Source organism: Armigeres subalbatus, chromosome 2 (genome assembly GCF_024139115.2).
Source record: "Armigeres subalbatus isolate Guangzhou_Male chromosome 2, GZ_Asu_2, whole genome shotgun sequence".
Classification (NCBI taxonomy): domain Eukaryota; kingdom Metazoa; phylum Arthropoda; class Insecta; order Diptera; family Culicidae; genus Armigeres; species Armigeres subalbatus.
In genome coordinates, this window is record NC_085140.1 from 354,977,324 (window position 1) to 354,990,883 (window position 13,560).

Below are 13,560 nucleotides of genomic sequence, written 5' to 3' on the forward strand. Positions count from 1 at the left end.
AAAAATAAAATGTTTCTTGGTACGAACAAAACCCACCTAAAAGCATCCTCTAGCAGTGAATCGAGCCGGCTGGTGTCTTGCATGATGCCATGTGCGTTCTTCCGATAGAGCGAGAGATTGTTTACGAAACTTCTTGCGGCGTCTAGATGAGCAAATAGTACGGAGAAGCCAAAATCCTGAGTTATAGTTTCCCAAGGTGTTACGCAACTCGTGACCAGCGAGGAGCAACTCTGCGGCTGTTGCAGGGGGTCTACTGAAATATGAAAAATAGTCTAAATTAGTCAAACAGATCATACTATGCTGTGCATGCTTGTGTGAGAATGTTAGTACGTGGTCATTGTTGCTAGTTGCTACTAGTGACCGAGAATACCTCTGCATCTCCAAAATTATCACGGGAAGGATCTTGTGTTAGTTGGGAGGGGTTATCAGTAACATAGAACGATACACAATGGAAAGTGACCTATGCAACTTCTATACAACTGTATTAGCATTTCCTTATCTTGTTCAATTGTTCATCCTTCGCGAAGATAAACAATCAATCACTCAAAGTGAGCGATTGTTCATTTAAATTTTGGATTAAGCGTCCGGGTCATCATTTCTTTAACGTAAGGAAAGTAGAAGAGAAGCGGAATTGAAATTGAAAATACCGTGTAAAAAAATGTTCAGTTCAAAATTTGAAAATCCGTGTAGAAAAAGTTTATGATTTCTCAACGAATCATGCAAAATGGAGCAACTTTGCAAAAAATGTGTATGAGATTTTTTTTTACACGGCCGTGTAAAAAAATCCGTTTAAAAACATAATGTATAAGGTGTAAAGAGATATTCACGGCTGTTAAACACATTCATAGTAAAAGACGAATTTCGCGCCAACTCGACCAGCGGTTGGCAGCACCATTTCTCAGAATCGAATGAAACTTGGTGGGCATAAAGATATGGTGTTTCTAAGCCACTCTGCGTACTTATTTTTTCAAAAATTGTCAAGAGTAACATTTTATGAGGGCCTAATTTTTTCATTGATTTTTTAATAATCGATGTGACTCCAAAATTACAAGACATACAAAAAAGTGTTGTATGATGGACTGTCGTGAAATTACCACAAGTTTCTTTTTGGAAAAATATCCAAAAAATTAAAAACCGATTTCTACACTGAAAAAAAAATAGTTTTAGAAATTAAAATCGATATTACAAAAAAACCTCATCTTAGAATTCGATGAAATTTCTTCTGCAGATAGGTATTTTAATTATCTAACTTTTCTGGAAATAATGTTACTGTGACATATTTAAGGAAAAAAAGTTTTTCTAACAAAAACTTTTATCATGTCCATATTGAGAGAGACAGGACTGAAAACTGAAATACCGAAAGACTAAAAGACTGAAAGTATAAAAGACTGAGAGACTGAAAGATCGAAAGACCGAATGACTGAAAAACTGAGAAACGGGGAAACAGAAAAACGGAAAGACTAAAAAAAGAAGTACAGCTGTGGAAGACTTAAATACTTCAAGACTGAAAAAACGATAGACTGAATTACTGAAACGCTGAAGCACTAAGCAACCGAAAGAAGACCTGAAGAACTTGTTCGCTACAATTCTTACTAAAATACTGTAATATGAAGAGTCGTTAGACGCGTTCATACCTTCCTATCCCTAGTAACATTTTCGTTTTATGCTGGTTTTATCACACTCTTGTAGAGTAAATTAGGGACTTTGAGAGCGTTATAAAACTTAAAATGTTACTTGGGATATGTCTATAACTCTCAAAGAATTGATCATACATAACACGAATAGCCATCAAAGGAATTCTTTCTCCTTGGTTCTCATGCAAATTGTTGCTTCCATCCAAAACCCCTTACTCTGTTCACAGCCGAACACATCGGAACGAATTCACAAAATATCTAAACGCTGTCATCCAACTGTCAAGGACTACACATATCTATAGTTTAACAGTGTGCGGGGCTATTTAAAGAGAGAAAAAGTACAATTGCGGCAAAATTAAGAGGTTCTCTTCTTGCCCGGGTGGCGATCTTGCCTCGTCCTCTCCGCTCCGTGACCGCTTGTTTGATTGTACCTTCTTTTGCTTTCTGCCATGCAAATGCATCCCACAAAAAAAGGAATCATATCTTTCCATGCCTTAAAGCGAGAAAATACCCAGATTGAAAGATGGAATCACATCCTCTCAGGCATAAAAATAAGTTTGAAAAAAATTCAGCTAATGGCTGGTTAATGGTAGCTAAAGAAAATGTATAGCAGCGAAATTGATTTGCTGCCATTCACACGCGCTGACTACTTCGAATCTCAACATGCCCTAGTTGATTATTATTCAACATAATCACGATCGGTAATTGCGTTCGAAAGTTATGAATAAAATGGTGTGTTTAACTATATAAGATTGGTTGGTTGATTCGTTATACCGCGTTTGCAAGAGCCGTGATGTAGGCAATTATATTTTATTATATATGTCAGGGATGCATTTGTCACGCTAGGTGGATTAATTTTTCATCAAATGAAAAAACATTGTTTAGAGGAACGTCGAAATTGCAACATAAAAGCCCAAAAAGCATTTTATTTTTCAAATTTTCATCAAACACATTTGGTTAAGTTCTATTGTGTGGGGGCTCACAAATTTTTATTGACTTTAGCTGCTTTCGATTTAGCAACAGAATTTCGGTCAATACCTTAGAACCTACACTACAATTTTTGTTACTCTAAAACTTATTTATGTAATTTACGTCAAGGGGTCGTACAAAACCATTCATATTGTTTTGTACATTGTTTCGAACCTGTATTAATTATGCACTCAATAGCTAATAGTTCGTTTGCAATCCGGCCGAGTTTGGTACGGGAATGGGGGGTGATAGCCAAAAGGATGTTATTATATTTGATGTCAGAAAAACAATTCACCTTTCTCGTAATTGAATGGAAAATATAAATTTTATATAATAATTTACTCACCTAGAATATCGGTGATTGTGCGATCCTTAACCAGTATGTATGGCAGTATGTGCGGTATCGTTGTGTTCGGTGCCTGTGGGTTCGAGCAGTCGTTCATGCTGTTCAGCGTAGGTCGTAGTTTAGCTTCAAAATTAAATGCACTGTCGGTGTACTTTTGGCGCAATGTGTGCCACGTCGTTTCCAGCTTTTGAATCTGTGAAAATTAAAACAGATAATGTTGATTTCTGATCAACAGAGGAACTGGAAATACCGCTATATACAAACCTGTGGCATCGATAACCCAAGCATGATGGCACAGAATCCAAACAGATTCCCGAGGGCAGTTTTGGTTTCCACGGCGATTTGTATCCACTTGTTCAAGGTGTCCGCCCGCTCCAGATCATCCTGACAGGTCAAAATGGTAACCGCTACCAGTAGTTTCATACATTCGGTTCGTTCAATCAAATCCAGCCGGAACTGGCGTCCCTGTTCCAGGGTGATCAACTCCAAACCGGTGCAGTTGAGAAGGTTGTCTTTTTTCTCTTCATCTTTTTCTGAAAAATTGAAAGACACACTTATTAAGATGAAAAATCAATCCAAAGTTTGAGATGCAACGTACCTAATATTAAACTAATATCAACCCGCGTCAGATGCGTCGCAATCACCCTAGAACTCGTTTCGCTCAGCATCATTCGGAACGTGTTGAGCGTACCGCTATCCAGCGGTTTGTAATCACAGAACGGAAGCAAAAGTGTGTTGAAGTTTTCGAGATCGAAGCGCGAAATCTGTTCGAACTTCGGAATAGTCATCGCTAGCAGCGCTTCCTCTGCAGCCAACGGGTCGAAATCTGCGTACGACCTTAGTGTGATCGACGACATCGAAGTTGGTATAAAGCGGGGGTTTTTCAATATCACTCCGCCTCGATGTTGAACGACGATGTCTTCTCCAGTGGCGGAACTTTGTGCAGAGTCTCCAGAGCCGTTACCGGAATCCGATCCACTCGGGTGGTATGATCCCATTCGGTGGATTGGACCGTGGGCATCTGCTTCCTTTATGGAGTCGTTCCTGTGAACACCCCGTCCAGGTTTTGGCGGAGGACTGGGAGGTTGTTCGGATTCCTCCTCATCCTCAGCGAACTGTTTGTGCTCTATACAGGGACTCAACGAGTGTTCGCTGGGCTCTTTGTTGATGCTAGATGTTCGAGAGCCCAACACTCCGTGGGAAGACCTTAAGCTGTTGGATCGCGGTAGAGATTGTGACGTTCCTGATCGAGCAATGTTTTGAGTCTTTACAACACCATCAGCGCTGGAGCATTTTTCGTCGGATGATCTCGATGAAGAATCTTTACTATGTATGACTCCATCTGCACTGTTACACTTCTCTGTTGAACCCGTCAACCGAGAAGGTTTCGCTAATGATTTACTGCTTGGATCAGATCCATTGGATTGTATTACACCATCAGCACTGCAATATCGCTGCTGATTTGTTTGTGCCCCTTGTAGGGGGGTTAGAGATTGCGAACGTTGCTTCTTAGATGGTAGACGGGGAGGCGTTTCACGCTTTGTCCGTGGAGGAGAAGACATCGGACTTCGATATGTGTTCGTTTGCTGGGTGTAGGGATTGTACCTATGGCAGAAAGGAACATTATTGTAGTATTAATGTTGCGCGAAAGCAAAATAGCAATCCACTCACCTAAACCCAGGCGACGACGGTACAGGTGAGGGCGAATTGAGTGGGCTTGGCCCGCGGATGCCACCCACATGCTGTCCATACTTAGAAGCGTAAAACGATAGTGGATAAAGCCTGTTGCATGGGAACTGTATCCGTGCTCCCGAAGCGGCAGAAATTGCTTTGCCTACATAGAGAGGGGTTAATGAACGATATGATAATGCATTATAACAACCCGGTGGAGCAAGAAAATGCAGTTGACCTCATTAAAGGCCGGATGCGTCTCACCTGAGCCTACATAAAAGGTTATCAAATCAGGAACTGTGTCATAGGCATCGTCTTCGAACTGATATTGTACTCTCTCGTATACAGTCTCGGGTTGAATCAGCAACTGTGGGTGGAGCCGATGGAAATAGAAAGCATAAAGAGTTTTATTATGATGGATGAGGAAAGGGTGAGCTGTAAATGTATTAATATTCAGAAGCGTGGCTCGAGCGCTCTGTTACAAAAAGAATATGTGAACAATGAGGTCACTTTCCGCTCAGATAGATATCAGCAATTTTTCGTCTGTATAAATTTCCACAACTTTTGAAATACATCCTGATTTACTTAGATTTTTTTTTTGTTGATTTTATCAGTTCAATGTCTAAGGGTAGGCCCCTCAATCTATTTTTTATGGGAAAACCTGTAAAACGATATTAAAAATATTATTGAAAAAATACGTCCTAGTGCTGATCACTTTGATTGAAAGGTGATATAAAAATGAGTCAAATCCGTAAAAAAAAATGTTTGTGGATTTTTTGTGAAATTTGGCAGATATATCTAACGAGGTGAATATATTTTTATCAGAGTAATAAGATTTTTGCATAACTCCGGTTTTATATTTGGTGCGGAGACAAGGGCGTGGTCATAGGAGACAGAGGTTGCCGTTGCCTTCTCTAAATCAGTGATGCTCAGCATTTTGGGTGGTTTTTCCTTGATTTGCTTATCACACAATAAAAATGAACTTCCACCTTACAAGTTAGTACTTGGACGAAAGATTTTTAATATATCTATCAGCCGAGGATATTAAAACGAATAATTGGTGTTAAAATCTCAGTGCGGCCCACGGGCTGAATCTTTGTTTTGTTTGATCGTTTCGTGCGGAGTGAATTTAACACATATATCCGTTGTAATACCCTAATATGTATGGTCAACCTTAAAATTATTGTGTAAGAAGCAAATTAAGGGAAAAAACGACCAAATTACTGAGCACCACTGCTCTAAATGGTGAAAAAAAATTGACGGGGTACCTACTTTAATAGTAGTGAGCTTTTTTGGGATCCAATCATGTCCAGAAATATAGCGGGAGATCCCCCAGCGCCGGACACCTCCCAACACCGGACACTTCTCAAAACGATACTTGCAGAGGTCCTTCAACCATCTAATGTAGTGCAAAGGATAGCTATTTCAAAGTCCTTTACCTGTAGGAAAAATTTGATCTTTAGGTTGAAAGCTTTGTTCAAAATTTAGAATTGAAAAAAATGGTCAAAATTTTCATGTTTTACCTTACTTTAGAAGGTTTGAATCAACAAGATCAAATTCGATCGGAAGCATTCTAATCATGTAGAGATGGTCAATATCAACCATATTTTGAATAACGATCATGATTTGTAAGAGATGTTATGTAATTGTGGTGAAAAATCAATTTCGTCTATCCGGCAGCTGTCCCCCAGCTTATGTATGATTCTTATGTAAGCAAATAGTAATTATTACACCTGTTTTGCTTAACTTACTTCAATTTAATTGCTTCTTCTTACTAAAGTATCAGGAAGGCACAGAAATAAGTAGAACAAAAATTTGAAGATGGCATTGAAAAAAGGTGAGAATTCGGAGTAGGATGTAAGAAATTTAGCTGGAGAGTCGAATAAGCTCTATTAACACATTTTAATATCCACAACTCAAAGCAAGTGAAAAATATTGCTATTCTAAATGATGTCTCTACTCATATAATAGCAACTTCGTTATATTTGAACATGATGCAAAAGTGTCCGGTACTAGGGTACGCTTTTCTGAAAGGTGAAATTTTCACCCAAAATTCATCAATAAAATACATTGTCGCAAAAGGTGTTCAAATGCTCATTTATAGTTTGTATGATTCATCAATGATCATATTTTGTGTATATGGTATACCAGTTAACATAATCCGTATAGTTAGTGAGATTTTCGGTAAATGGCTTATGTGTCCGCCACTGGGGGATCTCCCCCTATGAAAAATCCCTGGTTTAGTAAATTCAGCATTCAAAATACAAGTAAACTTCGATATAACGTACATATCGATTTCAAGTTTGTACGTTATATCGAATTGTACGTTATATCGAAGCATGAGTAATCATCCTTATTTTACACTACATAAATATTGTACTATCATGTACTTTATGGGCGAATTTTATTTTTTATATATAATGCTCAGCTAGCAGTGTGAAATAGCTTTTCTTGTGAACAACTCCTACAAACTTGTTCGTTGCTAAGAAAAATGACCCGAAGAATTGTATTCGTCATTTTATTTCTATATAAAGTACCTACAGGAAATAAGAGGCTAATACTATCGACAGACATATGATTTCTGTACACTGATACACGTATCATGTTGTACGCGTACAGCAGCAGGATGACACACATATTTTTTCACCATTCGCTGTGTTACTATCGTATTATCTGCGTTACATATATAGATTTTCTAACAAAATAATAAAAATGCATTTACTATTTTTGCATAGCCTCTAAATATATTTCGTTAAAATCCGGCCTTTTGGTGATTATACTAAACATTTTTATTGTTGTTCGAAACACACTTGGTAAAGAAACACTACTATCTGTAAAATTGCTAACAAAGTAAATTTATCATTATCAAAATTATTTTACCAATATGTACCGCTTTTTTATGATTATTGGGATTGACAAAAAACGCAAAATCCCTATTTACGCCCCAAAAAAATCACTTAAGAAAATGCCTAAATTTCCTAAAAAGAAAAAAGTCTTTTCTTCCCTCAATTTACAACAACCAGTGAATACTAACTGCTCATTTACATATAAACTCGATATAAAAAATAACCTATAATCTTGGGATTTTTCGAATATTTTTTAAATGTGATTTTTTTATAGCCTAGTCCTCGTGGCTGTGCTATCAGCGGCCGTCTGAGTGTATTGTGTTGTTATGAGGTAAGGGTTCGATTCCCGCTCCAATCGTGGAAACTCTCCGATATGCAAAATGTTCTTCACCAGTCTACCAGGCATTACCCGTTGTCTTACAAAATATGTTCAGTCTGAACAATCACTTTGCATTTTCGTATTCTTCGGATTTTGAAGACGTTTTCCTGACTTTGTAGATTTGTAGATCTTTGCAGATTTAAGGATACTCCAAAATGATTTCTCACATTTTCTGATATCCCATGTTTTTAGATACTAGAGCTTCGATTGGATCATTGTAATGATCATGATGATGTCAAGAACTTTACAGAATATCTTCAGATACGTTTAACTCCGTAAATCATACAAATTCTTAATATTCCCACATTCGTTAAACCCTCCTGGGTAATCAACTACTTCAAATTCCTTAGATTTCGTTATTCAGAGTTTGACACATTATTTCAGCTTTTGTTGATTTTTCAGTACATATACGGAAATGTCCTAGATTCTCAAAATTATTTAAACTTCCATTCTCCAAGCTCAGTAGACCCTCTAGAGTGCCCAAGATTTTTTTCTGCTGGTTTTTCGGATCTGGACAATTTTTTTTAAATCCAATTTCTCACGAATTCCATAACTTATGCAGAATTTACAGATTCATCATGTGGGAATGCGGGACATTTTGGAATGTAATTCGAGTCAAGCAGGCTGAGTCCGGGACTGTCCTGCATAATCCGAGACGTCAGGACACTTCATGTTAAAATTAGTAAAAGGATTGTTGGATTTATCTGTGCTGTTGAGTATTACTTACACAAAAAAATCTTCCTTTTTGATCGATAATTAAATATAAAACACTTAAGAAGTGTTCGGCAGCTAAATAAAATTTCCATTAGAAATTGGAACTTTTCCATAAACAATTAGGAAATTGCCAATAAAAAAATCAGGGTATGAACAATAAATAATTATAAAATTTCCACAAATAAAACAAAATTTCATAAACTATTAAGAATTTTCCACAAAACAAAAATAAATAAGCACTTTTTAAAAAGCAAAAATAGCAATTATAAAAGAAGAATTTTCCATAAAGAAATAAAAATGTTCCACGAAAAAATACAAAATTTCCATAAATAAATCAATATTAGCAAATAAACAATTACAAAATTTTCCACAAAATGAATATAGTTTTTCCATAAAAAAATAAAAATTTTCCACAAAATAATCAATAAAGAGCAATAAAAAAATAAGAAAATTTCCATTAAAAAATACAAGAAAGCAATAAATCTGATGAAATTTTACATGAATTTTAAACGCTTTTAAAGAAGGGGTCATCTATGGAAAAAAAGCACAGTTTGATTGCTTTTTTATATTTCTTTATGGAAATTTTCTTATTTTTTTTTATTGCTTTTTATTGATCATTTCGTGGAAAATTGTTATTTTGTTATGGGAAAAAAGTATTTATTTTGTGGAAATATTGTAATTTTTTTATTGCTAATATTGATTTATTTGAAATTTTGTATTTTTTCCGTGGAACATTTAATTTTTTTATGGAAAATTCTTCTTTAATAATTGCTATTTTTGCTTTAAAAAGTGCTATTTTTTTTTTCGTGGACATTTTTAATTGTTTATGGAAATTCCGCATTATTTGTGGAAATTTTATGTTTATTTATTGTTCATACCCTGATTTCTTTATTCGTAATTTCCTATTTTCTTATGGGAATTTTCTAATTGTTTATTGTTAATTGTTTATTTTAGTCGAAGTGTTCTTGTATGTGATGAAATATTCATTTAATTGTTCGGAAATAATTAGTTCAGATATAAATAGAAAATATATTGACGTTTCCTTTTTATAATAAATAATTACAACAAACTAAGAAAAAAGATCAGCGTTCCAAACTTGTTTTTAACTCAGAATTTAAAAAGCTGATAATGGCAAAAGAAAATGACTTAAGGCCATCAAGTATAACCAGGACAAACAATTACAATATTTTTATAATATGCCTACTATATGCCTACTGAACAAATCATTTAGTAAATTTAGTGATATAAATTTGTAAAATAAGTAGTTTGAATAAAAATGGAATATACAAATATATCGCCGACGTAAACGTTCATTGGTCGCTTTCATATTCCAACAAGAAAAAAAAAACATTTTCTTATTATCTTTTAACGTCAATAATTGGTAGTGACCGCAACCCGATGGCGCCATTGTATGCGTTACTAGCATTGCTTGCATTCAAATTTGCTTTTCGCTGTACCTGTAACGTTGTATACAACGGGCGCAGAGCAGGGTACGTATCAGCGTAGAATCATCATTGCTTGGGTAATACCACCGTGATTCTGGGTGACAGATATATGATTTTATGCTGTACAGTGATTTCCGCATCATATATCTGTCACAAGTATAAGAGGCACTGGAAACACAAGGCTTGCTTTTCGTTGCATCTTTTTTTTATTTATTGAGTATCCGCGATTTTAAGTGGATTTAAACTAGGGCACGGTGGGGCACGTGACTCGCCAAATTGAATATTTTCAAAAATATTTAATTACTAGCAGACCCGACGAACTTTGTTTCGCCAAAAATTGATCTATTCCCAGATTAGTTCTCGAGTTATGCAGAAATTTCAGTTTCATTTGTATGGAAGCCCCCCTTTCCAAAGCGGGGAGGGGCCTCGGACCATCTTAAGAACCTTCCCCGGCCCTAAAAACCACTGCATACAAATTTTCACGCCGATCGGGTCAGTAGTTTTCGAGTCTATAAGGTTCAGACAGACAGAAATTCATTTTTATGTATATAGATAGAAGATATACGCCAACATTATTCTAAAAAAAGCTGATATCCCGGTATTTTTTATCAATTTTATTCGAAATTTCCGATGGAATTTCTAGAGAAGTTCCTGAATAAAAGTCTGGAGAATTTTATGATTTTTTCATCGGAAATTCCTTTGATATTTTTTTTCAGAGATTCCTTTAGGAATTCTTTTCTTCAATTAAATCATACAAAATACCTGAATTCTATCCGATATTTTGTTGGATGTATTCTTCCAGAAATTTTAATACTTCCTTGAAGGAATTTTCAACAAAATGTTTGAAGGAATTTTTGATGGAATTTTCAACGAAAAAGTCAAAGATTTCCTAAAGGGATATGCCAAGAAATTCCAAACGGCATTTCCAAACTATTTCCCAAAGGAATGCCTAAAAATCAAAAGAATTCTCCGAAGCATTTTCCGCTGGTATTACCGAAAAACAAATTTACTGAGAAATGTTTAAAGAAATTTTGGAAACTGAAAAATGCAAGTTGCAAAGTAATTTCCTGCAGAAAGATCCGAAATATTTGCTGGAGAAAGTTCTAAACGAAATTCTGGAGGACTTTTAGAAAATCCTGTTTTTTTTAAATTTTTATTAACGTTTTTTTAATTTAGAAATTAAGTTCGACGCTAACAGGAATTTCTGAAGAAATTTCCTAAGGTATTTGCGAAAGAATCTTCATAGGGATTTCCGGTGGAATTCCTCAAGGAACTCTTAAATGAATTCCTAAAAAAAATCTAAAGCAACTTCCGAAGAATTTCCTGAGCGAATTTTCAAAACCTTAATAATTTCCCTAAGGAATTTGTAAAGGAATTCCAGAACGAAACTCCAAAGGAAGTTTTGAAGGAATATCCGAAAGAATTACCAAAATAATTTCCGTAGATTTTTCTAAAGGATCGTATCGCCGGGTGACTTGGAGTTCTTCCTCGCTTCTTGCTTCTTTACAACTCGACCAATAAGAAAGGCGATCGACTATCAGCGGAAACAATGCCGGATTGGGCCGACTACGGAACCAGGGAATTACGGCGGTTCTTGCTGGGGTTTTCAACGTAAATACCGTGGAGTTGTCCTCAACGCCTTTACTTGTCCCAAGTACTTTCTCTCTACTCTTCAAATTCCAACTTTGTAAAATCCGTTCGCTTTAAAATACTTTGGAATAGTGACCGCATCCCAGGATCATGACCTCCTTTTTCAAGTTAGTGACCTCGTCTCATAGTATCGACCCAATCACGCCACCCCTCAATGCCTACTTAACGAAGGTACTTCTGACCTTTTAGTGTTGTGTTGGAGGGCTATGGTGAGTGGTTGGATGCGGTCTTATAGGGTGGTGGAGGCTAATCATGTCCTGCTCTACTGCAGTTGCTAAAGTACTGGGAAACCCTAAGAGACGAGTTTCATCCGAAATTCACAAACAATTAACGCATTAGACTACATTTTCAAGAATTTCTCGGAAACACTCATCACTTTTATTCTAGAATTTTTTGAGAAATTCCTGGAATGATTTCTAAAAGTGTTGCTCAAGGAGTTTCCGAAGGGGGTCCGGAGGTTTTAGGATTTTCTTGAAAGAAATTAAAGAAAGAATACGATGTGAAAGTATTGACCTAATGTCTAAGGGAAATTCCGAAAGAATTCCTGGAAGAATTTTCGAAGGAATTACTGGATTAATTTCGGGATGATGTTTTGAAGAAATCCCTCCGGGAATTGCCGGAGTTCCTAAAGAAATTTCCGAAGGAATTCCTGTAGAAATCTAGGAATTCCTTCGCAAATTCTATTTCGAGTTCCTTCCTAAATACCTTTAGGAATTGCTTGAAAATATATTCAGGAAACTCCTTCGTTCCTTCAAAAATACCATTGGACATTCTTTAAAATATTCTTCCAGAAATTACTTTACGAATTCGTTTAGAAAATTTATTCAGTTTCTTTTGATCCCTTCATGAATTAAATCAGATATTTTAATTCATTATTTCGGAGATTCTTTTTGGAACTTTTTTAGAATTTCCTAAAGGAATTCCTCTACAAAATTCACCAGAAATTATTTTGGGAGCTTCTCCAGGAATTTCCTCTAGACATTAGCTGACTTAGACCTGAAAACAACCCGTCATCAATTCTGACTTTGACATATATCAACTAGACATGCCTAAAACCTCATTAACTCAATATCATCCAATACCTCGGGAGAATTCTGAGGATAGTGCAAAGTGGGGAAAACAGTAATTAATGCCTCTAGCTGATAAAATTAGACTCCATACAATAATGTCATCCCTACATGAATGATCATAACGATTTAGTAAATTATTTTGTAATAACTACCAAAATTAAAATTATTTTTCAAACTGTCCGTTATAACGGGGAAAAATGTACGCTATATCGAGTGACGTTATATCGAGTGTACGTTATATCGGGGGTACGTTATATCAAAGATTACCTGTATATATATAAAAACACTTTCAGACCGGATTCCTTCTTGGAATATCCGTAGATTCAATTGGAAAACTCAACATACAGTATAATGGAATTAAATTGATATTCCAAGTTTTTTTTTTCAATAATCCTTATATGCGTTCAGCATATTATAGTAATGTTTGTTATTGTTACTATTTTAGTTTATCTATTTAGAAAAAAAATAATAGTTAGGTCAGGTCAGGATATAAAACAAACAAATAAAAAAGCATTTCCAGAATTTTTTTTTCGATCATGCTCCAAGCTGTATTATTCTTAATGGGGTTACGAGATTTTTCTAGAATACATAAATTCACATGATTATGCAAGGCTTATCTTCAAAAGGGTTAGAAATTCTGAGACGAAGAGTTCTATTGTGGATTCAGTCCAAACATATTTTAAAAAATTTATTATTATTTTTGTGTAGTATTAGGAGAAATTCGTTCAAAAGAGCCCCTTTTTTCGAGATACAAGGGTAATCACTTCCTTCGGTGGGGGTTGATCCCACAAAACCAGTACGCTAGACAGGTAGACAGAAGGCTATTGATGAGAATG

At 35.7% G+C, this 13,560-nt stretch overlaps 1 protein-coding gene across 15 annotated transcripts in view; it reads right to left on the reverse strand.

Annotated features, from left to right (window-relative positions):
* LOC134212939 (breast cancer anti-estrogen resistance protein 3 homolog) overlaps positions 1-13,560 on the reverse strand; it is a 234,339-nt gene that overhangs the window by 1,825 nt on the left and 218,954 nt on the right. For 14 of the 15 annotated variants that reach the window (XM_062691299.1, XM_062691308.1, XM_062691304.1 and 11 more), the window contains 6 exons: positions 4,885-4,987; positions 4,621-4,783; positions 3,548-4,554; positions 3,214-3,482; positions 2,950-3,142; positions 37-253 (listed from right to left, as the gene is read on the reverse strand). In XM_062691299.1, the coding sequence (XP_062547283.1) occupies positions 37-253; positions 2,950-3,142; positions 3,214-3,482; positions 3,548-4,554; positions 4,621-4,783; positions 4,885-4,987 (1,952 nt within the window). The remainder of the gene's footprint in view (positions 1-36; positions 254-2,949; positions 3,143-3,213; positions 3,483-3,547; positions 4,555-4,620; positions 4,784-4,884; positions 4,988-13,560) is intronic. The other variant, XM_062691297.1, reaches the window with a different exon arrangement.